Source organism: Hemitrygon akajei, chromosome 8 (genome assembly GCF_048418815.1).
Source record: "Hemitrygon akajei chromosome 8, sHemAka1.3, whole genome shotgun sequence".
NCBI classification, from domain to species: domain Eukaryota; kingdom Metazoa; phylum Chordata; class Chondrichthyes; order Myliobatiformes; family Dasyatidae; genus Hemitrygon; species Hemitrygon akajei.
The window spans coordinates 136,554,147-136,580,490 of record NC_133131.1 but is presented as its reverse complement, the minus strand read 5'-3'; the positions used below and the strand labels follow the sequence as shown (position 1 = coordinate 136,580,490).

The following is a 26,344-nucleotide window of genomic DNA, read 5'->3' as shown; positions in this document are numbered from 1 at the left end:
ATGTTTTTGCAATTTGATCTGTAGTACTTAAAGATTTCTAGACAATGAACAGTTGATTGGTTAGAAGAACATTTTTAAAAATATGAAGGCTTAGGCCATATAGCCACTCAATGGCTGATCTTTTACTTTTGACCTCTTTGCTGTTTTAAAACCGATTGTCTTTAGAACATAGAATATTACATCTTGAACAAAGAAATAACATTCGCCACCCTTTGATTCAATTAATATACAAAAATTTGTAGACTTCAGAATCTTGGGTAGAGAAATCCAACATAATCCACTTAGAAAACAGCAACAGATTTTATCCTTATCTATTCTTACAACCTCAAAAATAAACCCTAACAGATTTGTCAGACTTAATTTCTGAGTACATATCCATGGTGACTCTGCTCTATTACTATTTTCAAAGTGGCTTTATACTACTTCCAGTGAATAGCTCCCACACCAGATGTTCCTAATAGGAAGGAATGTGACAATACCTCTCCCTATCGTTTCCTCCTAAAACCATTTTTCTTACTTAATAATTTAATGGTATGCGGGCATCTCATGTATCATCTGATGCAGGGTCTTGGCCCAGAACGTTGTCTCTATTCCTTTCAAGAAGCTGCCTGACCTGCTGAGTTCCTCCAGCATTTTGTAGGTGTTACTAAAAATGTATTATCTGCGTAATTGGTAGTGAGCTATGTCCTGTTGCTAACATTGTTAGATAAGGATTTGGACAAAGTGACAACTTCCCTTTTTAATTTTCTTTCAGAACTTAAGAAGCATTCTCTTTTCCACAATGTGGACTGGGACAATTTGCAGAATTGCTCAATGCCCTTTGTACCACAGCCTGATGATGAAACAGATACTACATATTTTGAAGCCAGGAATAATGCTCAACACCTTACAGTTTCAGGGTTCAGTTTGTAAAAATTGGCTGAAATTAGATAACATGTCGGATTGAGACAGAAATGCACTTGTTTTAATGTACAGTACTAAACTCAATACTTAAGTAATTGTATTGATTCAATAATAGGAAAGTTTCTTGTTGCATTTGTCATTTAAATTTTCAAAATTCTCATTCAAAATTATCCAGATTTTTTCATTTTGTTTAATACTAGTTTATATTTTCATTGAATTTTTCAGTTTATTCCTTAACATTTATTCAAAGCAATTTTCATAGAATTTTGTAACTTTGATTATTGCAAACAAGGTCAAACTGCAAGACATACAATTCCTCCCTAAAATTTCTCCCCAGTAGAAGTCTTCCTAACCAAACCAGCCACCTCCCCCCAATCTTGCTAAATGCACTTTATTCCTATGGGTCTGACAACTAAAATGTTGCTAATTTTAAATACAACAATGTAGTTGATTTTCATTTTGTTTGTATGGGTATGTCCTAAATGTATGTATGTTTTTACTTGCCTGTGCCTCTGGTGAAATTGAAATTATTGTAAAGAGGCAGTTATTTACAGGACACGGTCACCTATCAGTAATCCCTCTGAATAAATGATAAAGGTTGGAGTAAACTGCTCCATTACTTGGTCTGGAGCTTCTTAAATCAGAATTAAAGCTGCTAATTTCTTCATTCTAAATGGATTTTTTTGTCTTGTTAGCTGCTTTAAAGAAACCTTTTTTCAAAGTTTCTAGATGGTGCCTATTAGCCTATAGAGATCATAAAATGTAAGCTTGAACGCTTCATGACCAATTAACTCAATTAAGAACTTGCAGGTTAGCAACTGCTTTCCCCCAATTACTGAAAAACCTGCATAATCAAATATGTCATGTTTTGACAGCACACAGCATTCTACTTCAATGCACTTTGTTTAATATTAGATTCTGTAATCTATGTGGTGATTTTAAATAAACAAGTGGGTGTTACTAGCATTTCTATAATAGAGGAGCAAACTTAAAATGTAGATGTTTGAACATTTACCTTTCCATACTTAGTTCTTCCACTGGAGTACTTTGTTCTTGCTGTATGCTATGCAATGAACTGGATATATATTTTGGATTTTTTAAAAGAATGTTCAAATGACAGGAGTGGAAAAAGAAAATGAGAAATTCTTCCAAGGGCATTTATAAACATGTTAAAGATCCTCAACAATGGTGTCAGTTCACTACTAGATGTTTACTAATGCTTTAAACATACATTAGATTTAATAAATGCCACATTTGTTATAACCAAGCGTAATTACATTAGCCAGCACTCACTTGCCTAATCTCCCTCTGGTGCTTCCCCCGCCCCCCCTCCCTGCTTTCTCCTGAGGCCTCCATGATCCTTTCCCTTCTCCAGCTCTGTATCACTTTTGCCAATCACCTTTCCAGCTCTTAGCTTCATCCCACCCCCTCCGGTCTTCTCCTATCATTTCGCATTTTCCCCTCCCCCCACTACTTTCAAATCTCTTACTATCTTTCCTTTCGGTTAGTTCTGACGAAGGGTCTCGGCCCGAAACGTCGACAGTGCTTCTCCTATAGATGCTGCCTGGCCTGCTGTGTTCCACCAGCATTTTGTGTGTGTTGTTGTTTGCCTAACCTATTACTAGATTCAGATTTCTCCCTGCAGATGAGGCCTGACCTGTTAAATGTTGACACATTTTCTGTTTCTTAGATTTTCCAGAAACTGATGGATCAACTCCCCCCCCCCACAAGAAGTTAACCAGTTGTCATTGAGGGTTATAGGGGTATGCTGCACTATCTGCCCCCTGCAATTTAGGTGTGACTACCCCCCTGTAGTTCTGATCTATCACCACCTCATTCTCCTGAATGAACTGTACACTAAGAAAGAAAGAGAAACTTGACAAGGACAAGTGCCTAACCTCCACCACTCCTTGCAGAAGTCTCGAGTTAGCCTCAGTTCCCCACTCACGCAATGGCTGTTCTGTTCAAGCCTAACTTTTTATTGGCAGAAGTGCCTAATAACCCAAATATATCAAGAATAGCAGAAAGTCCTGATAAGCCTGCTGGCTTTTTAAAACTGGCACTTAAAACTACAAGTAACCGTCTCCATCTGTCCTTGGTAAAGGATAGATGATTATAAAATGGAAGCTGTGTAGGTTTAACTGACTAATATCTGGAGTGAGCTTATTGTCTAGATGAAAGTTTGGACAAGTTAGACTACTAGCCAATTAAAGAATCAAAACTGGGTAGAGGTGTAGAGAATATTTCTTGAAGTGTGGTAATTTAGAACAATTTTCACTTCACATTTCTTTAATGGGTCAACCTTCAATTTTAATTCTTCACACCAACAGAACTCTCCCTCAAAATAGTGATAGCAGATTCTTTAAATACTAAAGCAGAGGTAGAGAATTTTGATTAACAGAATTAAGGGTTTCTAGGGGTAGACTGGAATGTTGGATTGAGATTGCAATCAGATCAGCCTTATTTCTCCATTTCCCAAAACAGTTTTAACCAGATATCATCCTCTCTGAACTAATCTACACAAGGGGTCTCATTTTCTCATCTGTTAATTATTCATTGGGAACAATTTGAAGTCACTACATCAACTTTACTGCTTCCACACTTCTATTGATACTCTCAAAGCTGCATCATCAGATTGCTTTGGTAAGACTTTACAGCCCAACATCATAGTCTTAAAATCTACACTTCTCCCAAGATTCTATCCCATATTGAGTCAAATGTAAACAATCCACTTTCAGTCCTACAATGGCAATATTTTTGTCTGCTTCCTTTATTTTTAAAAACCATGACCAAATCATAGTGTGGACTGCCACCAATCTACCACTGTAAGACACATATGGTTATATTTTTGAATTCAAGTTTACTTATAGTTCACCTAATTCCAGTTACCTTTACAGAAGCCAAATTATTCTGGTTCCTGGTCCCTGCAACTAAATTAAGATTGTTATCATGTTGAAATTCTTTTAAATCACTCCCTACCTCAAATTTTTGCATGGTAATTAAGTTAAATTATTCCATCACACTGATTGTGTTAGAACAGCTAAATGTTTCCATAACTGGTATAATAGACCAATAATATCTTAAAGAACATTGTAGGGATAAACCCTACACGGTAGCTTCCAAAAAAAAACAGCATTTCCAGCCAAATTGTGGCTCGTGATAAAAATAATTTTTATTGTGCTTCAAGCTATAGCTATGACTTTTCATGCTTAATTGTTATCTTAAACAGGGTCCCAAGATAGTGGCAAAACTCTTAGTAATCATAAAAATGTTTTAATATTAAGTGTGCTTTAATAAATTGGTTATCGCAAGTCATTTTAAAATATGTACTAAATTTGTTAGATAACTACTTTACAATTTGTATTTTTAAACAATGAAATTGAAAAATATTGCACTTGTTTTCATAATCTATAACTTGTACAACTATTAACAGCAATGATGCGACTAGACTTCACAGTTGACAGTTAAATAAAGTTACATGCATTAGAAAGGACGTGTAAACACCATCTCCTCAGTAGTTCTCCACTTTATCAAATTTCACTGCCATTATGCATGTTCTATGCTTACCACATATGGCTTTGAGTTGAACAAAATCAAAATTTCCAGAAGACGTATCCAACACATCATTCAAGTAAATTGATCAATTGATCAAACTACTCCATTTGATCACAAAAAATCTAGATCAACACTACCACTCATCTGGCAGCTGTTTTTGATCTGAGACTAACTGATCATACAAAGCAAAGAACGTATTATGTCGGATCACATCTTAGTATGTCCAAAGTTGCTTTATGAGCAGTGGAGTTTATGAATTGCAGTGATGCTGACAATGTGTGCACATCATCTCTCTCACATATGCCAATTGAAAGGACCAGGTAAGTTTTTTGGGAGAGATGGTTGAGGGTATATTGGCCTGGTCACTGAGATAACTTGCCATTCTTCAATGCTTTTACACTAATTCCTTAATGATATGAATCATGGAATCAGATAAGGTACACTAAAACAACTTTTTTTAAAAAAACAACTGACTTATAGTGACAAACATTGAAAAAGGGAAGAAAATAAATTGTCAGGTTTCCACCTAAAATCCATTTTAATTATACCTCAAGCAGTTAGACAGATAGTGTTTACAATGTCACAATTAAAAAAATCAATATTGTTAAATTCATCCACAATGAATTATTTGGTTCAAGTACAGTAGTACCAAAGATTTTGGTTATGAATAGTATGCATTCATGGTAGTATTAAAGCAAAATGAAGATTAAATACTGCTGAATGCATAATTGGAAACCATCTTGACAGACACCTATTTTGTCTAATTCCACGAGTCTGTAGTGTTAAAGATAATCTTTGCCTATTTCAGTTTTCTGTAATAGAGAACACAAACAAGAAAAGTTCATTCCACTTGCAGTTATTTGTATGGCAAGCATAGACCAAATGAACTCAATTTAAATTACCTCTTCCTCCTTTGAAAATAAAAATGTACCAACAGCTGCACAACAAAAGGCCAAAGAACTGCAAATGCTATAGTAGGGCCAGACACATCAAAGGGCCACCAAGTTGAACCCTAGATTTAAAAAAAAAACATTTTTTTTAAAAGCACAGTAGAACTTCAGCACTTTATTTCCTAAAACAGATGCAGTTTAAAATTAGACAACCCCCAAACTTTAAAGAATTAATTTAACCACATTTAGCACCTTGTTACAAGATTTAAAGCAAATTGAAAATAAAAAATTAATCACTGAGGGTCATTATTGTTCTTGATTATGAAAACATCCTGAGACAAAGGGATTCTGTAGTCAGAAAATTACAAATTTAGCAGAGCTATTTCAAAATTTGCTCATTAAAATTATTTGAAATGCATTTGCAACAATTACCTTAACACGTCCAGAATGGGCTGAATCACGCTGGGCATTTTCTGACTTGGCCTGCAATAAAACCTCAAATTTAAGACAAGGTTGGACAGATTTTTGCATAGTAGGGGAATTAAGGCTTATGGGGAAAAGGCAGGTAGGTGGAGATGAGTCTATGGCTAGATCGGCCATGATCTTATTGAATGGCAGAGCAGGCTCGACAGGCAAGATGGCCTACTCCTGCTCCAATTTCTTAAGTTAGTGAAAAATAAGTAAAACTTATGCAAATAAACATTCCACTACTAATTTCTCTGAAATTATGCCCATATCGGTTAATATTAAAAGGAATTCTCTTGCTTTTCCTTTCGTTGTGAGTATTTTCAGTGACTTTTACATTTATCCCCAAACATTGTTGTGGCTTCTGCCACCACTGTAATCGCAATTTGCCGATTTTTTTCCCCCTGTTCTATATTGAAAAAAACATTTCCACATTTCACTGTAAGCTAATAAAAATTGGGAAAACATGCTGATGCAAATTCATGTGCTACTGTCTATTCCTTAGTTCACCAGAATATAGTATGAACCACACTAGGGCTGCACCATGTGATCTTACCCAAAATCTTGAATTGTAGACATATGACTAGCACAGCATATTGGGTACTATTGCTGTCATTTATGTTTACTATGATTAATTCTTACCTGAGTAGCAGCTGCTGCTTCCAAAATATGAAGTCGTTCCAGCACACTCTGCATATCTTCCTGCAGCCTGATGACTGCTATTGCAATCTGTTCATTTACATTGCCTTTCTGTATCTGCTCTGACCCTCTTCGCTCCTCATCGCCACCATTTCCCAGCTGTACAGGCTGAAAACCCTCTGCAGACTGTTGAATCCTGTTACCTGCAAGATAAAAAGTAATATTGGACAAATCTGCAGTGAAACAGCCATCACACCAAATTTTCAAGGAAGACCAATCATTACTAATTCTCTTGAATTTACAGGAAATGCAAATTCAATCTTCAAGATACGCATTTTGTCAATATGTAAACTTTCCTTGGAGTATTGTATACAGTGTTAGTCACCCTGTAATCAAAAACCATTTTCAAACAGCAGAGGGTGCAGAAGAGATTTACAATGATGCTACCTGGACTTGAAGGCCTGAGTTATTGGACAAAGTGGTCACTCTACATGTAGTGTATGAGAATGAGAGATGACCTCAGAGAAGTGTACAAAATCATGAGAGGCATTGTCATAGTCACTAGGACTGGGGAGTACAAACTAGAAGGTGTGGACAGAAGTAACTTGAAAATGTAACTTCTTTACACAGAAGGTAGTGTGTACCTGGAATGAACTGTTAAAGGAAGTGGTTGAGGTAGGTACAAATGCAACATTTAAAAAGCATATTCATTGGAATTATTTTGTGATAGAGTCATAGAACACTACAGCACAAAAATAGGTTATTTGCTCCATCTGGTACAGGCCGAACTAATCTGCCTAGCCCTCCATACCCCCGCCCATCTATGTAACTATTCAAATTTCTTCTAATTGTTGAAATCAAACCTGCATCCACCACTACTGCTAGCAGCTCATTCCACACTCTGAGTGAAGTTTCAACTCATGTTCCCCTTAAACAGTTCATCTTTCACTCTTAACATGACCTCCAGTATTCTCATCCAACCTCAATGGAAGAAGCCTGCTTACATTTACTCTCTATATCATTCAATCTTGTACACTTCTATCAAAACTATCCTCATTCTCCTACACTCTAGAGAATAAAATCCTAACCATTTCAACATTTCCCTGTAACTCTGGGCAACATCATTGTGAATTTTCTCTGTACTCTTTCAATCTTATTGATATCTTTCCAGTGACCAAAACTGCACACAATACTCCAAATTAGGCCTCACCTATAACTCGTACAACTTCAACAAATCGTCCTGTATTCAATACTTCGACTTATGAAGGCCAATGTGCCAAAAGCTCTCTTTATGATCCTATCTACCTGTGACACCATTTTCAAGGAATTATGAATCTGTATTCCCAGACCCCTCTGTTCTACCACACTCCTGAGTGTCATACCGCACACTGTGTAAGACCTACCCTGGTTGCACTTTGGGGGACAAACATCTCACACTTGCCTGTATTAAATTCCATCTTCCATTTTTCCACAATGGAACACAGCTATATATTAGTTGAGAGATCCTTTGCAATGGGTCATTATCTTGCAACAGTGGGGAAATATGCAAGAGCAGTAAAGCTTTGCAAGGAGTAAAGAAAACACGTTACAGAAACAAAAAACGAGGAAATCTGCAGATGCTGGAAACTCAAACAACACACACAAAATGCTGGTGGAACACAGCAGGCCAGGCAGCATCTATAAGGAGAAGCACTGTCGATGTTTCAGGCCGAGACCCTTCATCAGGACTAACTGAAAGGAAAGATACTAAAAGATTTGAAAGTAGTGGGGGGAGGGGGAAATGTGAAATGATAGGAGAAGACCGGAGGGAGTGGGATGAAGCTAAGAGCTGGAAAGGTGATTGGCGAAAGTGATACAGAGCTGGAGAAGGGAAAGGATCATGGGACGGGAGGCCTCGGGAGAAAGAAAGTGGGGGGGGGGGGGCACCAGAGGGAGATGGAGAACAGGCAGAGTGATGGGTAGAGAGAGAAAAAAACCCAAAAAACTAAGTATGTCAGGGATGGGGTAAGAAGGGGAGGAGGGGCATTAACGGAAGTTAGAGAAGTCAATGTTCATGCCATCAGGTTGGATGCTACCCAGCCGGTATATAAGGTGTTGTTCCTCCAACCTGAGTGAGGATTCATCTTGACAATAGAGGAGGCCATGGATAGACATATCAGAATGGAAATGGAACGTGGAATTAAAATGTGTGGCCACTGGGAGATCCTGCTTTTTCTGGCAGACCAAGCATATGTGTTCAGCGAAACGGTCTCCCAGTCTGTGTCGGGTCTCACCAATATATAAAAGGCCACACCGGGAGCACCTGATGCAGTATACCACACCAGCCGACTCACAGGTGACGTGTCGCCTCACCTGGAAGGACTGTCTGGGGCTCTCAATGGTGGTGAGGGAGGAAGCGTAAGGGCAGGTGTAGCACTTCTTGTTCCGCTTACAAGGATAAGTGCCAGGAGGGAGATCGGTGGGAAGGGATGGGGGGGGGGATGAGTGGACAAGGGAGTCGCATAGGGAGCGATCCCTGCGGAAAGCAGAAAGAGGGGAGGAGGGAAAGATGTGCTTGGTAGTGGGATCCCATTGGAGGTGGCGGAAGTTACGGAGAATTATACGTTGGACCTGAAGACTGGTGGGGTGGTAGGTGAGGACAAGGGGAACCCTATCCCGAGTGGGGTGGCGGGTGGATGGGCTGAGGGCAGATGTGCGGGAAATGGGAGAGATGTGTTTGAGAGCAGAGTTGATGGTGGAAGAAAGGAAGCCCCTTTGTTTAAAAAAGGAAGACATCTCCTTCGTCCTGGAATGAAAAGCCTCATCCTGAGAGCAGATGCGGCGGAGATGGAGGAATTGTGAGAAGGGGATAGCATTTTTGCAAGAGACAGGGTGGGAAGAGGAATAGTCCAGGTAGCTGTGAGAGTCTGTAGGCTTATAGTAGATATCAGTAGATAAGCCGTCTCCAGAGATGGAGACAGAAAGATCAAGAAAGGGGAGGGAGGTGTCAGAAATGGACCAGGTAAATTTGAGGGCAGGGTGAAAGTTGGAGGCAAAGTTAATGAAGTCAACGAGCTCAGCATGCGTGCAGGAGGCAGCGCCAATGTAGTCGTCGACGTAGCGAAGGAAAAGAGGGGGACGGATACCCGTATAGTCTTGGAACATGGACTGTTCCACAAAGCCAACAAAAAGGCAGGCATAACTGGGACCCATACAGGTGCCCATGGCTACACCCTTGGTTTGGAGGAAGTGGGAGGAGCCAAAGGAGAAATTATTGAGAGTAAGAACTAATTCCGCTAGACGGAGGAGAGTGGTGGTAGAGGGGAATTGCTAAGGTCTGGAATCCAAAAAGCGAAGAGCTTTGAGACCGTCCTGGTGGGGGAATGGAGGTATATAGGGACTGGACGTTCATGGTGAAAATAAGGTGGTGCGGGCCAGGGAACTTAAAATCATTGAAAAAATTCTAAGCATGAGAAGTGTCACGAACATAGGTGGGAAGAGATTGAACAAGGGGGTTTAAAACAGTGTCAAGGTATGCAGAAATGAGTTCGGTGGGGCAGGAGCAAGCTGAGACAATAGGTCTACCTGGACAGGCAGGTTTGTGGATCTTGGGTGGGAGGTAGAAAGGAGAAGTGCGGGGTGTGGGAACAACGAGGTTGGTGGCAGTGGATGGCAGATCCCCAGAGCTGATAAGGTTGGTGATGGTATAGGAGACAGTGGCCTGGTGCTCCTTAGTGGGGTCATGATCAAGGGGTAAATAAGAGGAGGTATCAGAGAGTTGTCACTGTGCCTCGGCCAGGTAGAGGTCAGTACGCCAGACAACAATAGCTCCCCCCTTATCAGCAGGTTTTATAGTGAGGTTGGGATTGGTGTGGAGGGAGTGGAGAGCAGAGCATACGGAAGGAGTGAGGTTGGAATTGGAACAGGGTGTGGTGAAGTCGAGACGGTTGATGTCCCATCGGCAATTAGCAATAAAGAGATCCAGAGCAGGCAGAAGACCAGAGCGGGGTATTCATGAAGAGGAGGAGGGTTGAAGACGGGAGAAGCGGTCATCGGTGGGGGTAGGAGAGTCCTTGCCAAAGCTCAGAGACGGAGCCGGTGGAGGAAGAGTTCAGCGTCATGGCGTACGCGGAACTCGCTGAGGTGTGGGCGAAGGGGGACAAAGCTGAGGCCCTTATTGAGGACAGAGCGCTCTGCCTCAGAGACTTGAAGGTCGGAGGGAATGGTAAAGACCCGGCACGGATGAGAGATGGGATCAGAGGGGGGAGGGAGGCTGGTAGCATCAGTGGCAGAAACAAAAAACACAGTTCTTCAAGAAAGTTAAAACCTTGTGACATCTTTGGGGAAACAAATGAAAAACATACCTTGACCTCTCCTGGGCACATGAAACTCAGGTCTTTTGCTGATTCCTTTGTCTTTCTGAGGACCACTTCCACTTGATCTTGTTTCTTCACCACCATGGGTAACACCACCTTTTTCCAAATCTAGTGGCCTTATTATCCCAGGATTCCGATGAGACTTTATGGAACATTCCAATTCTGATTTGCAACTACTTTGATTGCTTAACAGCTGACTGTGTTCAAACTCTGAGATCATCTGAGAACTGTTAAAATCATTACTGACAGTGCAGTCAACTCCCAAAATCTAAAAAAGTGAAACCAAGCACTACATTATTTCTATAATACTCATGATCTTCTACATATGATACTGCAACTTAAAAAAAACAAGATATTAATACATAAATTTTTCTCCCCATTCTATATTGCTGTTGATCTGTGGTCACATGTGGACCAGATCATGGAATGATGAATTTCCTTCCTCACTGAACATTACTCAACCATGTGCAGTTTTTTTGTTTCAAATCAGTGATGCAGAATACCCGACCCACTGGGCTATACTCATTGCCCATGCATTCTTGCTTATATCCCACCTCGCAGCTCATCACACTAGCTGTCTCCCTGGATACCTGCCAGTAGTCCTCGAGGATCCTTAGAATACTCTTGAAAAGACCATTATACACAAAGACCAGGAGGAGCACAGTGGAAGCCATGTCACAAAACTTAATGCCGGACTCTGAACAAGCAATCCATTGGAGGAACTCAACGACTCAAGCACCAGTTGCACTGGGTTCCTCCACCAGATCATTTGTTCCTCCAGATTCTAGTACCTGCAGCCCCCTGCATTTCCACAGACACAACTCCCTCCCACCCCACCCTCTGAACACTATTATGAAATCCCCAGGGAGTAGAGTTTTAGGAATTACATCAAGCCTGAGTCCAGAGTCCTATACCAGTCCATACTCAGCTTTAAACTCATATGGAAGTATTTAAGACCAAATTATCTGCTTCAAAAGTAAGCGGCAAATTTTTATCAATTGACCTTGTAACTTCAAATGAAGTTACAAGGTCAATAACAGGTCAAACATTTTCTGTCCTTAATACTCTGTTCTTATTTTGATGACTGCAATAGCATCTGGCTAGTGTCGAAATATATTCATTATCTCAATGAACACAACTTCATTCATTTTGGATTATACCTGATTGCATGGACAACATCCCACATAAAAAGCAATATATAGTGGCAAGGCTTTGACCATGTTCAATATATTGTGATTTACCTCATCAGATCCCAGCTGTTCCATTGAATCACAATAAACCTCACTATCTGAATCACTAGCGAGGTGCTGAGTTCCTGAATGCTCACCATCTTGGCTTTCCAGACCATCTGTAATAGAAGGACAAATGAAATATGATTAACACCAATAAAATAAGATGGCATTGAGATTAGGCAAGAAAATGTATGTCAGTAAGACTTAACCAAACACTAGCAATAACACTGCAAATATAGGTCAGTTAATTTTAGTCTGAGTTGAGGAAACCAGCAGAAGCAAGAATCAGAGTCAAAACGAATAGTTATTTAACTGCACAGATTACTGAAGGAAAGTGAGAAGAGATTTATTAAAGGCAATCTTGTAACCCTGAATTGCTTTGATAGATGTTTTTGAGGAGATAATGGATATTCATCATTTTAATCACAGTTAATCTCTTATAAAATTTCTGTTGGGGTTTCCACTTTTTTTTTAAGAATAGTACCAGCAAGGACTCTATTTTGTGATAAGGTACCAGCAAGAGCTCGAGGAATGCATTGATAATATGTACCTATGTAGCCTTTTGAAAGGGAAACCCCAAGTGGTTGTGAAATCATGAACCTGCTGCCTTCCTCATTTTTGTTATCTGTCAGAGACATGCTGATGGGGGAGGTCAGATGAATAACGGCAGTACATTTTGTAGATGGTATATACTTAAGCCACTGTGAACCAGTAGGAGAGAGTGAGTGTTCAGAACGGTCAAGGGGGTGGTAATTATAGGCTGCACTGTCCCTGATGCTGGCAAACTTCTGCTGTGCCACGTACCATGCTTAAAAGGAGTTGTATTAACAAGGAATGGCTTCTTTTCAGACTGGAAAAAAAGGCCAAAGGAAATGGGTAGACACAGCTGATAATCTTCCAGTGATACTTTCAGCTATTAATATAATTAATAGCAAACATTGTTCTAATATACAACTCCTTTCAGGTGACAAAACAGGAAAAAAAATCAAAACAAATACATCCAGAATCATAGACCTTTACAAATATATACATGATGTGGTAAAAGCAAGGAAGTGACTGATTCAGGTGTAATGAGAGTGTTTATCCAACTCTATCAGTACACTTTGTACTGATAGATACAGAATGAGAGCAGTTGATGTTGAGATAAAGGCAGACTAAACTGTAATTGTTGAAAAGAAATGAAAATAGGTAAAAGGAAATTTAAAAATACATTAGTGAAAATTTTAATTTTGGAGGAGTACATTATTAAATACACCCCACATAAATATATAAGCCAATCATGTATCTGCACCCACTTCATATTTACCCCTGGTTGCAGAGAAATGGATGTGAAACTAAAACAGCTATTTTTGTGCTTAAGTGAAATATATTAATGTTTTGTACAAAATTGTAAGGTATTTAAGTCATCAACTAAAACTGAAAGGTTACCTTCTTAAAATGGAAATATTTTAAAATAAGACAATTATTTTCATTGTCATTTAAAAATAAATCTGTTAATTTTAAGGTAAAGCAATTTATACATTAATAATTACTTTGAATCAAAATGCACTGCACAGTTATTTATTCTTATGCATTGGAAGATAAACGTAAAGAATGTTCCATCAATATATTATGTGGTTAATTCTACTTGTTTCTTTTATCCACAAAGTCTAGGCCTTTATTGTAAGACACCAACAGAACTGAAGTGTGAGGAAGTAAATGCAAGAAGGATCAAAGGACATTAAAGTAACTTGGATTATAAGGGAAGGGGGGAAAGGAACAGAAGGAAACCAAATGAAGAAATTAATGATGTCAAGGATGTGGGAGAATGAATATTTAGAATGTGTTTAGATTTTAGTATGCAAGTGCAAAGGCAGCAGGGAAATTGTAAAAGGCAATACACTAGAAACAAAGGATGAAAACAAATCAAAGCAGATTGCTGAGTAATTAAAGGTGGTAATAAAGTTAGGAGATGGAGAGCAGCAAGCAGCTGACCATTTTGTACATTTCCTGTCCATAGATACAGATTCATAAAAAGTTCAAACCTTTGTACTTGAGACTTTAGAGGCACTAATGGTATTTCTCACCGGCCTCTAGCTTGGTTGTGATGTTTTGTATGGCCACCTGCATTTAAAGCAAGTTTTAAATAGGCAAGTAGAGGCAACTATATTTATTGTCAAGGTCAATCAAGGAGGAAAGCTTATAAAATTTTCAAGGTGCAGCTCAAGAATCCAAACAGTAGCAGAGACAAATCAAAACATCAAAATGGTGGACCAACTGAACTCAATATGCTTTATGATGAAATATATAATGACACAATGGGTTTATGGAATGCACTTTGAGGACGTAAAGGAAATTTTAGTAGAAATGGCAGAACTAAAAATTCTAAGCATTCCTTAAAAAGTTATTGGAGAACATATAAATAACATAGCATTGATAATGAAAGAGGTTTGTTCCAAAATAATTTATTGAGCTGAAGTAAGTTCATTCAACAAACTGAACACTATGAGCCTCGATAAAATTACTAGCAAACTGGCATTCACTTAAAACTTGGGTTTTAATTATGCCAGTAGGATGCATCACCTAGTTATAATCAGAATCAGGTTTAATATCACTGGCATATGTCATGAAATTTGTTGTATGGCAGCAGTACATTGTAATACATAATAAAAACTGTAAATTACTGTAAATATATATGTAGAGTAAAAAGAGAAAATACTGTAAAAGTCAGGTAGTGTTCTTGGGATTAATGTCCATTCAGATATCTGATGGCAGATGGGCAGAATCTACAAACATTTGTATTTCTGAATCGATGAATGTGTGCATTGAAGTTCCTGTACCGCCTCCCTGTTGGTAGTAATGAGAAGAGGGCATGTCTTGGTTGATCAGGGTCCTTAATGAGGCATCTGAGGCATCCTGGATGCTGGGGAGGCTAGTGCTGACTGAGTTTACATCTTTCTGCTTTTGATTCTGTGCAGTACCCCATTCCATACTCGATGGTAATGCAGCCAGTTAGAATGCTCTCCATGGTACATCTGTAGAAATTTGCAAGTGTCTTTGGTGACATACCAAATCTCCACAAACACCCAAGAAAATATAGCCGCTGTCATGCCTTCTTTGTAATTGAATTGATGTGTTGGTGCAGGATAGATCCTCAGAGATATTACACCCAAGAACTTGAAATTGCTCAGACTTTCCACTTCTAGTCCCTCGATGAGGACTTGTGTGTATTCCCGTCTTACCCTTTCCAAAGTCCACAATCAACTCTTTGGTCTTACTAATGTTGAGAGCAAAGATTTTGCTGTGACACCACTCAAACAGCTGATCTATCTCATCCCTCTATGCCTTCTCATCACCATCTGAAATTTTGCCAACAATAGTTGTGTCATCAGCAAATATATATGGCATTTAAGCTGTGCCTAGCCACACAGTCATGGATGTAGAGAAAGTAGAGCAGTGGACTAAGCACACATCTTTGAGGTGTGCCAGTGTTGATTATTAGCAAGGTAGAGATTTTACTTCTGATCTGCACACTTTTGGTGTTCTGGTCTTCTGGTGAGGAAGTTGAGGATCTAGTTGCAGCGGGAGATACAGAGGCCCATGTTTTGGAGTTCTTGCAATAGAACTGCAGGAACGATGTGTTAAATGCTGAGCTGTAGTCAATAAACAGCAGCATGATGCAAGAATTAGTACTGTCCAGGTGATCCAAACCAACATGAAGAGCCAATGAGAACGCATCTGCTATAGACTTATTGTAGTGGTAGGCGAATTGCAATGAGTCCAGGTCCTTGCTTAGGTAGTTCATCCTAGCCATAACCAACCTCTTGAAGCATGTCATTACCATAGATGCGAGTACTACTGGATGATGAGTCGTTAAAGCAGCTCACCCAGCTCTTCTTGGACACTGGTATGATTATTGCCCTTTTGAAGTAGCTGGGAACTTCCAACTGCAGCAATTAGAGATTGAAAATGTCTTTGAACACACCTGCCAGTTGTTTGGCACACATTTTCAGAGCTCTATCAGGTACTCCATGTGAGCCTGTCACCTTGTGAGAGTTCAACCTCTTAAAAGATGTTCTGATGAGACAGAGAACAGAAGGTCACTGGATGCTGCAGGAATCCTCATAGCTGTAGTTTTATTCTCCCTTTCAAAACATGCATAAAAGATGTTGAGCTCCTCAGGGAGTGAAGCATCACTGCCATTCACAAAATTGGTTTTCGCTTTGTAGGAAGTAATATCTTGCAAACTCTGCCAGAGTTGACATACATCCGACTCCACCTCTAACCTCAATTGGAATTGTTATTTTGCTCTTGAGATAGCCCTCCATGAGTCATACCTGGCCTTCTTATATAATCCTCGATGACCAGACTTGAATGCCATAGATCTAGTCTCAGTAGACTACAGATCTCCTGGTACATCCACGGCTTTTGTTTGGGCATGTACAGTAAGTTCTCATAGGCACACATTCATCCACACAGGTTTTAATGAAGGCAGTGACAACTGTAACATATTCATTCAGACTTGAAAATGAATCCCTGAATACTGTCCAGACCACTGACTCAAAACAGTCATGTAAGCACTCCTCCATCACCACTGACCTTACCTTCTCAGTCTTCACTACTGGTGTTGTGGTCTCGTCTCTGCCTATACTCAGAGAATAGAAGTACAGCCAGGTGATCAGACTTTCCAAGGTGTGCCCGTGGGATGGCACGACAAGCATTGTCAATGGTACTATAATAGTGGTCCAGTGTGTTGGCTCCTCTGGTTCCACAAGTGACATGTTGGCAATGATTATTTAGAGACATTTTCAAGTTGGCCTGGTTAAAATCCCCCAAAATGATGGAGAAGGCATCAGGGTTCAATGTTTCATGCCTGTTGATTATATCGCTCAGTTTGTCTAGAGCAAGGGTTTCCAACCTGGGGTCCACAGAGCCCTTATTTAATTGTACTGGTCCATGGAATAAAAAAGGACTCTAGAGACTACTTGACACAGGCCTGAGGTAGCTGATCCTTATGGATTTCCTTCATTATCAAGCTAAACAACTTACTCAAGTTTATACTTTCCAGTGTTAGAATATCAGTGATTAAAAATTCATTTCAAAATAAATGTAAGTTATATTCTAGAAGCATGTGTCAGAAACAAGTGAACATCTGTTTTAGGTTAGCATTATTTATCCAGTAGCCATTATTAACAAAAATGGACAATTTAAAGATAAATATAAAAGTGAATGGATTTCTCCTGCTATGAGAATTTTAATGCTTTCATGTTTGAGGAAGTACATTAAATTTGTGTAAAACAGATTCAAATCTTAAAATATATTCCTTGTAAAAAGCCAACAAAATGTCCATATTAATATATAATCAAAAATATTTCTCTTCTCCTTAATCACTTTAATGTTGAGAATTCAAGTGTCAGAACAAACGCTTTCTTACCACAGTAAATAAACCTTTGTAATAATGGCTATTACTTATTTGAAACATGCTTGGTCATTGTTCACAATGCACCAAATAACACAATTGCTTTGAATCACCTATTTCACCATTCATTGCAAGTTGTTGTATGTTATGAACCATTACATCCTTTTCTTTCTCTCCAGTCCCTGGTTTTAGAGCAGGCTGGGGATCCGGAAGCCCATTGTGGACATTAGTGCTTAGCAGCTCTGTCTTTTCGAAGATTACAGATTCTGGTTTCACATCTTCTAATTTCACATCTGCTGGTTCCTGTGTTATGGTTCTTAGTTTCACTACTTCATTTGTCTCGACTAAAAAACAGAAAAGACAAAAATAGTACAGTACTTTAATCAGTGGTTTTAAATTAACACTTGTTTTTTTTCCAAATAAAAGATCTAGCAACAGCTAAAATGGGCAAGAGATTCACACTACATCACAGAAACTATTTATTTGGTGAGTGAAGTGATCAGATAGATATTTACAGTTAACATATTTGTATCTACTCACTTCATTTGGATTCTGTAGATAGAACTAACCTCTTTGAAATGTACTTGCAATTCATTTAAACCACTAAGATAAACATTTTCTACTATATCTAAAGATCCCAATTTGTTCATAAACATCTTTATGGCTCTGTCACATTTTATATTCTCTATTTTCATTACTAAGTTAATTGCTAATGGAGCTTCATTATTAAAAACATCTTTCCTGTATCTAAAAGATCAACCACATTCATAGGATGTTTCATTAAAATCTTTTTTGCATTTCAAAATACTTAATTTCCTCCAGGGGGAGCAATTCTACATTATAAACACAGCATTCGAAAAATCTCATTTATCCATTGGATTGAAAAAAGTTTTGGATATGTTGGAGCTGCAGTTTGTTGAGCCTTTAATCTGGACAATCATTTGAGAATGATCAAATATTGTAAATCACTTAACTTTATTTTAAAACAAGTTATTTTGACATCCATTTTGTCTATTCTTTCACCGAAAATTCTCAAATCACAATAATCAAGGTTCTCTTATGTGACTCCAGAGTTCTACGCCTGCAATTCTGTTTTTGCAGCTTTGCTCATACCCAGTCTTTCATGATATTTACTGGCATCTGCTTCTCTTTTAATTCCAACTTTCTGCTCCTAACAACTAAGTATACTAAAACCGGTCAGTAAAGAACATTTCAACAGAATAGAAATCAACTGGGAAAGTGGGCAGGAAACAACAGATGAAACTTTTTCTTATACTGATAAAATGCTCTCAGATTTTCCTTAATTGTGAAAACAGTAATCATTTATTATGCCACTCCCTTATACTTTCCCTCCAAATTTATTTATTCAAGTATCCTCCACTGTGACTACAGACCAATATAATCTTTCCCCGTTCAGGGGCAAGTAGGAATGGTCAATAAATGCTGGCAATTCTACATCCTGTGAAAAATAAATGACACATACTGTTGCACAAAATTAAATGAAATCAATAAACATGCATGTTAATATAACACAACAAATTCATTACAATTATCATGACATGTCGGCATATATGGGTATAACATTCTTGAACCAAGTCAGTTATAAAGGCCAAAGCACAGGGCATGAAATAACAGCCTGCTGCTGACAAGTGACAAAGAAAGGTTTGATGAGTTTTCTAAGCCAGAAAACTGCAGACCTCTTAGACAACATATGTCTGATAATAATCACAATCAAAATTTGGTTAGTTAACTTTTGCTTGTCTAACAGTCACCTTTATTTTATGAGACAATTTACAGGAATTCATCTGTTATGATTTACTAGATCCACTAACTGAATTTTAAATTAAAATGGACAGCGAAACAATTGGGGTGAATAAAAATGGGATGGACTTCAGATGTTAGAAATCTCAAATATAAAGAATAAAAATGCCTGAAACACTCAGCAGATCAGGCAGCATTCTCTGGAGAGAGTTAAGAAAAACTTTTGAAGGTATAATGCGACATAGTACAGTGAAAAATTTAGTTCAAGATATTAGTTCTATGATTCAATGTTAAACACTAAAGACAGGTAAACAACTTATAATCTATCCCATAACATAGTTTGATGTGTAATTTTACTCAACACCAAATTATATACATGGTACTTCGGTAAACAAGTGGTTATAAAAGTTATCATTTTGAAGTTTGGACTTGGGGCAGAAGGGCGGAGAATGGAAAAAAAATCCTGGCAACAGTGATAATAAACAATTACTTCCTCCCCACCCCAACCAAGTCAACACACACTTCTACTACTATTTCAATATTCTTTATACAAAGCAAGCCTGGTTAACCTTTTCCATTTTTATCAGGTGGATTTAAATGCATTTTTAAAAAGGGCAAACTCAGCTTCATCACACATTTAAAGCATTTCTATTTTGAGCTCTTTTGGTCTCTTGGGACAGTGGTTCCACATAAATGATCTGTGCTACACAGCAGTTTCACTTCTGCACAAATCATTTGCCAAGCTTCTCTTTTTTGAAAAAACACATCATAAAACACCGTTCTCAAACATACCGAAAGCAGGAAACAGATGTATCCAAGTCTTTGCTACAAAATGATGTCATGTATAAGAAAGTTGAAAAATTATTTATAGAAATTAAAACTTCGTATACTCTGATAAGGTTTCACTTTACAACTTTTATTTCCTGCTTTTAAAAATCAACTATGAAGTGAAATACTTTGTACTATAAGATCTTGAAATATGACAGAAAAATAAGCAAAGCAAAGGAACTGGTAATGTTTCTAACAGATACAATTACTGCAGTTAAATGTAGTTAATTACAAAAGGATTTCAACTGAAATAAGTGTGACGTGATGTATTTGGACAGTCAAACCAGGATAGAACCTAGACAGTGAATGGCAGGGTAGTGACGGACGGATGTTGTCCAACACAGGGACCTGGGAGTAAAAATGCACAGTGCATGCAAGTAGACAGCGCGGTGGAGAAGGTATTTTGCATGCCAGTCTTCATCAGCCAGGGCTTCGAGTTTAGGAGTAATTATGCTGCAGTTACATAAGTCGGTGGTGAGACCACACTTGGAGAGTCGTGTAGAACTTTGGTCACCCAGTTATAGGAAAGACAAGGCCAAGCTGGAGAGGGTGTAGAAGAGATGTTCCAGGATGCTGCTAGACGAGAGGGCCTGAATTATAGGAAGAGGTTGGCCACACTGGATTTTTATTCCTTAGAATGCAGGAGAATGAGGGATGAACTCAGAAGTTGATAAAATTATAAAGGGTATGGGTAAAATCATAAGGGGTATGTTGGAAATGGTCTTTTCCCTCGAGCTGAAGAGTTCTAAAATAGACAGTGCAGATACAAGCGGGGAAAGATTTAACGGGATCCTGAAAAATACCTGGAAGGAGTTGCCAGAGGAAGTGGTCAAGGCGGCTATAATTGCAACAGTTAAGAAGCATTTAGATAGGTATGGGCAAGGGAAGGGTTTGGAGGGCTATGGGCCAAACACAGGCAAACTGGGACTAGCAGGGAGGATACTGTGGTCAGCCCAGACCAGTTGGGCCAAAGGGCCTGTTTTCCTAATGTATTACTCTGACTCAGTACAGGTGTAACACAAAAAATGCTGGAGGAACTCAACAGATCAGACAGCACATATGGTGTGAGAGAGAAGCTAACAGTCAATGTCTTAGCCTGAGACCCTTCATGAGGACTGGAAAGAAAGAGAATAAAAGGCAGAACAAAAGGGCAGGGGCAGGGGAAGAGCACAAGTTGGCAGGTGATAAGTGGATCCAAGTGAGGGGGGGGGGGAAGAGGGAATGATATGAGAAGCTGTGAAGTGATCAGTAGAAGAGGCAAAGGGCTGAACAAGATGGAACTTGGGAGGAGAGAATAGTACACTTTGGAATAAACGGAAGAAGGAAGAGAACAAGAGGAAGGAAGAGAAGGTGGTGGACCAGTCGTGAGGGCAGGGGAAAGGGAAAGAGAAGGGATATAGGGGCCTAAGGAATAAGGGAAAAAGCGTGGGGGGGGGGGGAGAGGACAGTGGGGAAGGGATACCATAATAGAGAAATTGATACTGATGCAGACACTTGGGAGTCTGCTAAAATGGAATATGAGGCGCCATCCTCTAATCTGCATCTTGCCTCAGCTTGGCAGAAGAGGAGACCGTAGTCATACATGTTAGTGTGGGAATGGGAAATGAAATTAAAATGGCTGACCAGCAGGAGATTCTAGCTGTTAAGGTGGATGAAATGAAGATGTTTAGCAAACTGATTGCCCAAATATCAAAACCAGGAGATCTGTACCTCACTCTGAAATTGGATACTCAGACCACATATCCACTTTGCTAACCCTGGCATACAGAACAGTGGTTAAGTAAGTCAAGCGACACACACAAAATGCTGGTGGAATGCAGCAGGCCAGGCAGCATCTATAGGAAGAAGCACTGTCGGCGTTTCATGCCTTCGTCAGGACTAACTGAAAGAGATTTGAAAGTAGGAGGGGGAAGGGGGAAATGCGAAATGAAAGAAGACAGGAGGGGGAGGGGTGAAGCTAAGAGCTGGAACGGTGATTGGCAAAAGGGATACAGAGCTGGAGAAGGGAAAGGATCATGGGTCGGGAGGCCTAGGGAGAAAGAAAGGGGCAGGGGAGCACCAGAGGGAGATGGAGAACAGACAGAGAGAGAACAAAAAGGGGAGGGGGGAAATAAATAAATCAGGGATAGGGTAAGAAGGGGAGGAGGGGCATTAACGGAAGTTAGAGAAGTCAATGTTCATGCCATCAGGTTGGAGGCTACCCAGCCGGTATATAAGGTGTTGTTCCTCCAACCTGAGTGTGGCTTCATCTTGACAGTAGAGGAGGCCATGGATAGACAAATCAGAACGGGAATGGGACGTGGAATTAAAATGTTAGGCCACCAGGAGATCCTGCTTTCTGTGGCAGACAGAGTGTAGGTGTTCAGCGAAACGGCCCTCCAGCCTGTGTCAGTTCTCACCAATATATAAAAGGCCGCACCGGGAGTACTGGGCGCAGTATACCACACCAGCCGACTCACAGGTGAAGTGTCGCCTCACCTGGAAGGACTGTCTGGGGCCCTGAATGGTGGTGAGGGAGAAAGTGTGAGGACCTGGCTAGAAGGTGCCACCTTAGCGCTGCAGGACTGTTTCAAAAGTCCTGTTTCATGTTAACATTGATGAATATGTGGGATCAGTGACTGGCTATATATGAAACTGCATTGGGGATGTTACCATGATTAACCACTCTGCCAGGGCAAACCAGAATCTATGGCTAACTGTAGAGGCTTGTGCACTGCTTAGGGATCAGGAGGCTGCCTTCAAATCGGGGGACAGGATGATTTTTCACAGACACCAAGGACACATGGCACATATAGCAAGGGTATATAAACCATAAAGAGTCCACCCTGTGTATCAACGACAGCAACCCCTCCCATCTTGATAGGCTGAATGCCACCTACGCATGGTTTGACACATTGAATGATGTGACACTGAGGAAAACCCCCTCTCTTCCTGAGGAACAGGCACGCTGCCTGGCCACTGCCAAGTTGAGAAGGATCATAGCCAGGGTAAACCCACACAAAGCAGTGGGGCCATTCAACATAACTGGTTGGTTGCTGAAGGATGGTGAGGTTCAGCGAGCAGAGGTCTTTATGGTTATCTTTAATATCTCGTTGAAGCAGTCCACTGTTCCTGCATTCTCTAGTGCCCAAGAGAATAAAGGGAACTGGTCCAAACGATTACCAGTGGTCCTCACTTCAACAAACATTAAGTGCTTTGAGAGGCTGGTATTGGATTGTATAAAATCCCACCATCCAGCTACATTGGACCCTATTCAGTTTGTTTGCTGCCACTGACTCGTCCCTCCACTCCACCCTGTCCCACGTAGAAAGCAATGTTCATCAACTTCAGAGTCATTTCTCAAGGTTGGTGGGTAAACTGTCCTCGTTGGGACTCAAAACTCCTTTCTGTAACTGGATTTTGGACTTCCTGGTGGAAAGACCCCAGTCAGAATGAGCTGGCAGTAATTTCTCAAGCTCCATCACGCTGAGCACTGGTTTTCCCCAGGGCTGTGTACTCAACACTGCTGCTGTTCAAGCTGCTGACTCACAACTGCACCACCAGATCCACTTCAAACCACATCAAGTTCGCTGATGATATTACAGTGGTTGGCTTCATCAGCAACAATGATGAGTCAGTATACAGAGAGGCTTGTCAAATGATGCAAGAATAATAACGAGTCTCAATGTGGACAAGACAAGAGAGATTATTGTGGACCATGGAGGTGCAGGTCGACTTCTCTCCATTGCACATCAATGGCTCTACTGCAGAGAGCATGAACAGCACCAAGTTCCTTGGTGAGTACATAATGGACGATCTAACCTAGACACACAACACCTCCTCACTAGTCAAAAAGGCACAGCAGCATCCACACTTTCTGAGGAGACTAAGGTGTGCAAGGCTCCCCACCTCCATTCTAACAACTTTCTACAGGAGTACCATCGAGAGTGTCCTGTCTGGCTGCATTATCCTGTGGTACGGAAACTGAAAGGCTTTGGACTGCAAGACCCTACAGGGGATAGTAAAAACGGCCAAGTGGATCACCAGGGTCTCCCTCCCACCCCCCCCCCCCCATTTCAGAAGCATTGCAGATGAAGCATTCTTGAGGATCCCTACCAACCATCCCTCAATCTCTGTGACCCACTACTGTCAGGAAAGAGGTACAGAAGCATCAGGGTGAGGACTGCAAGACTGGGTAGCATTTTCTGTCAGGCTGAAACTAATGAATACCCTGCCACCACCGTGGTCTCGTCACTACGACAGAGAGCTTTTTACTGATAACTGATTACCTGTTTGCACGCTACATGCATTTTGAATTATATTTTATTAACTTATTTATGGCAATATTTTAGTTTATGTGCTGTATAAGCCAATATGTTTTGTGGGTGTACACTGGTCCAGAGAAACACAATTTCATTTGGTTGTATGTACGTATAGCTAAATCAGCCATGATCTTATTGAATGGCAAAGCAGATTTTACCTAACAATCTGACAGTAAAGGACTACCTTGCTAATTATGATTGATTTTGATACCTGGCTGGCAAGAAAGGGAAAACAAGCAAATAAAAGCAAACTAATATTTCGTGTATAATTATGATAAGCTACGGAAGAGTAGAACTTGACAACAAACTGAGCTGAACAAACTGTAGTCAATGTAATATGCTAAATATAGTACACAACACTAAAAAGAAAAGTTAATTATAATGAAACATAATGAACAAATGAGGCAGGGAATTTAGAAAAAAGGTAAAATGCAATTTTACAGAAACATAATATTAATAATTCTATCAACAGGAAGAGTCTTAAAAAGGTACATCAAAGCTAATGGCAGATGTTTAATAAAAATATTAAGAGGAAGACTGCAATCAAGAACGTTGACTTAATAAAGATGAAATAACTGAAAGCTATTTGCGAACGTTCTTAGGCAGTGAAGAAGTAGATTTAATACAAGTTTTAATAAGTGGAAAAATTAATGGAAAAACAGGATAGTCAAAACACCTTTTCCACACATGTATTTGTTTAAAAAAAAATCCAAAACATTCATGGATTGAATTAGGAAATTGCAATTGTTATGCCTACATCTCTGAGAAGAAAAGACAAAACTACAAAAATACAACTGCAGATGCTGTGGATCAAAGAATACGTACACAACGCTGGAAGAACTCAGCAGGTCAGGCAGCATCCGTGAGAAAAGAGTAGCCAACGTTTCGGGCCGAAACCCTTCATCAGGAAGGGTCCTACAAACCTATCACTTTTAACATGAGTTAGGAATGTTGATCAGAGGCAAAGTGACAATATGTGAAACAGTATTGGGTGATCAAAGAGACATGTTATGGGTAAAATCACTATTTACTATATTTACTTGAGTCTTATTAGGAGAGGGAAGTGAGCATGGATACTGCCAATGTGATTTCCTTAAAAACATTGTAGAATTTTAATCAAAATTGTAATGAGATGGAATTGAGGATAAATTCAGTTGACATGCTGGAAACAGAACATCCTGCAGTTAGTGAACAAAACATGTAGAGATAGAAATCTGTCCATGGTTACTTGCTATGCATACATTGTACACCACTTACAAAATTCTGTTTCATGGATTTCGATGTTAAAGAATTCCTGGATCATAGTGTTCTGTTGGTACAACATTCCTGAATAATAATGTTCCTAAAGAAACGGTACAGGGCTTAAAGCATGTTATATTCTCCACACGGTAGGCTTATTCTGAAAGTCAGAAGGCTTGGGATCCAGGGAAGTTTGGTCAGGTGGATTCAGAATTGGCTTGCCTGCAGAAGGCAGAGGGTCGTGGTGGAGGGAGTACATTCAGATTGGAGGGTTGTGACTAGTGGTGTCCCACAAGGATCTGTTCTGGGACCTCTACTTTTCGTGATTTTCATTAATGACCTGGATGTGGGGATAGAGGGTGGGCTGGCAAGTTTGCAGACGACACAAAGGTTGGTGGTGTTGTGGATAGTGTAGAGGATTGTCAAAGATTGCAGAGACATTGATAGGATGCAGAAGTGGGCTAAGAAGTGGCAGATGGAGTTCAACCCGGAGAAGTGTGAGGTGGTACACTTTGGAAGGACAAACTCCAAGGCAGAGTACAAAGAATGGCAGGATACTTGGTAGTGTGGAGGAGCAGAGGGATCTGGGAGTACATGTCCACAGATCCCTGAAAGTTGCCTCACAGGTAGATAGGGTAATTAAGAAAGCTTATGGGATGTTAGCTTTCATAAGTCGAGGAATAGAGTTTAAGAGTCGCAAGGCAATGATATAACTCTATAAAACTCCGGTTAGGCCACACTTGGAATACTGTGTCCAGTTCTGGTCGCCTCACTATAG

At 39.8% G+C, this 26,344-nt stretch overlaps 2 protein-coding genes across 7 annotated transcripts in view; one reads left to right on the top strand and one right to left on the bottom strand.

Moving 5' to 3' along the window:
• mastl (microtubule associated serine/threonine kinase-like) overlaps nucleotides 1-4,069 on the top strand; it is a 52,070-nt gene extending 48,001 nt beyond the window's left edge. The window contains exon 12 of the mRNA XM_073054702.1: nucleotides 755-4,069. Within this exon, the coding sequence (XP_072910803.1) occupies nucleotides 755-912 (158 nt within the window). The 3' untranslated portion in view covers nucleotides 913-4,069. The remainder of the gene's footprint in view (nucleotides 1-754) is intronic.
• acbd5a (acyl-CoA binding domain containing 5a) overlaps nucleotides 4,051-26,344 on the bottom strand; it is a 97,275-nt gene continuing 74,981 nt past the window's right edge. For all 6 annotated transcript variants that reach the window (XM_073054709.1, XM_073054706.1, XM_073054703.1 and 3 more), the window contains 7 exons: nucleotides 17,551-17,781; nucleotides 12,049-12,155; nucleotides 10,796-11,075; nucleotides 6,456-6,655; nucleotides 5,781-5,831; nucleotides 5,361-5,470; nucleotides 4,051-5,270 (listed from right to left, as the gene is read on the bottom strand). In XM_073054709.1, coding sequence (XP_072910810.1) covers nucleotides 5,258-5,270; nucleotides 5,361-5,470; nucleotides 5,781-5,831; nucleotides 6,456-6,655; nucleotides 10,796-11,075; nucleotides 12,049-12,155; nucleotides 17,551-17,781 — 992 coding nt within the window. In that variant the 3' untranslated portion in view covers nucleotides 4,051-5,257. The remainder of the gene's footprint in view (nucleotides 5,271-5,360; nucleotides 5,471-5,780; nucleotides 5,832-6,455; nucleotides 6,656-10,795; nucleotides 11,076-12,048; nucleotides 12,156-17,550; nucleotides 17,782-26,344) is intronic.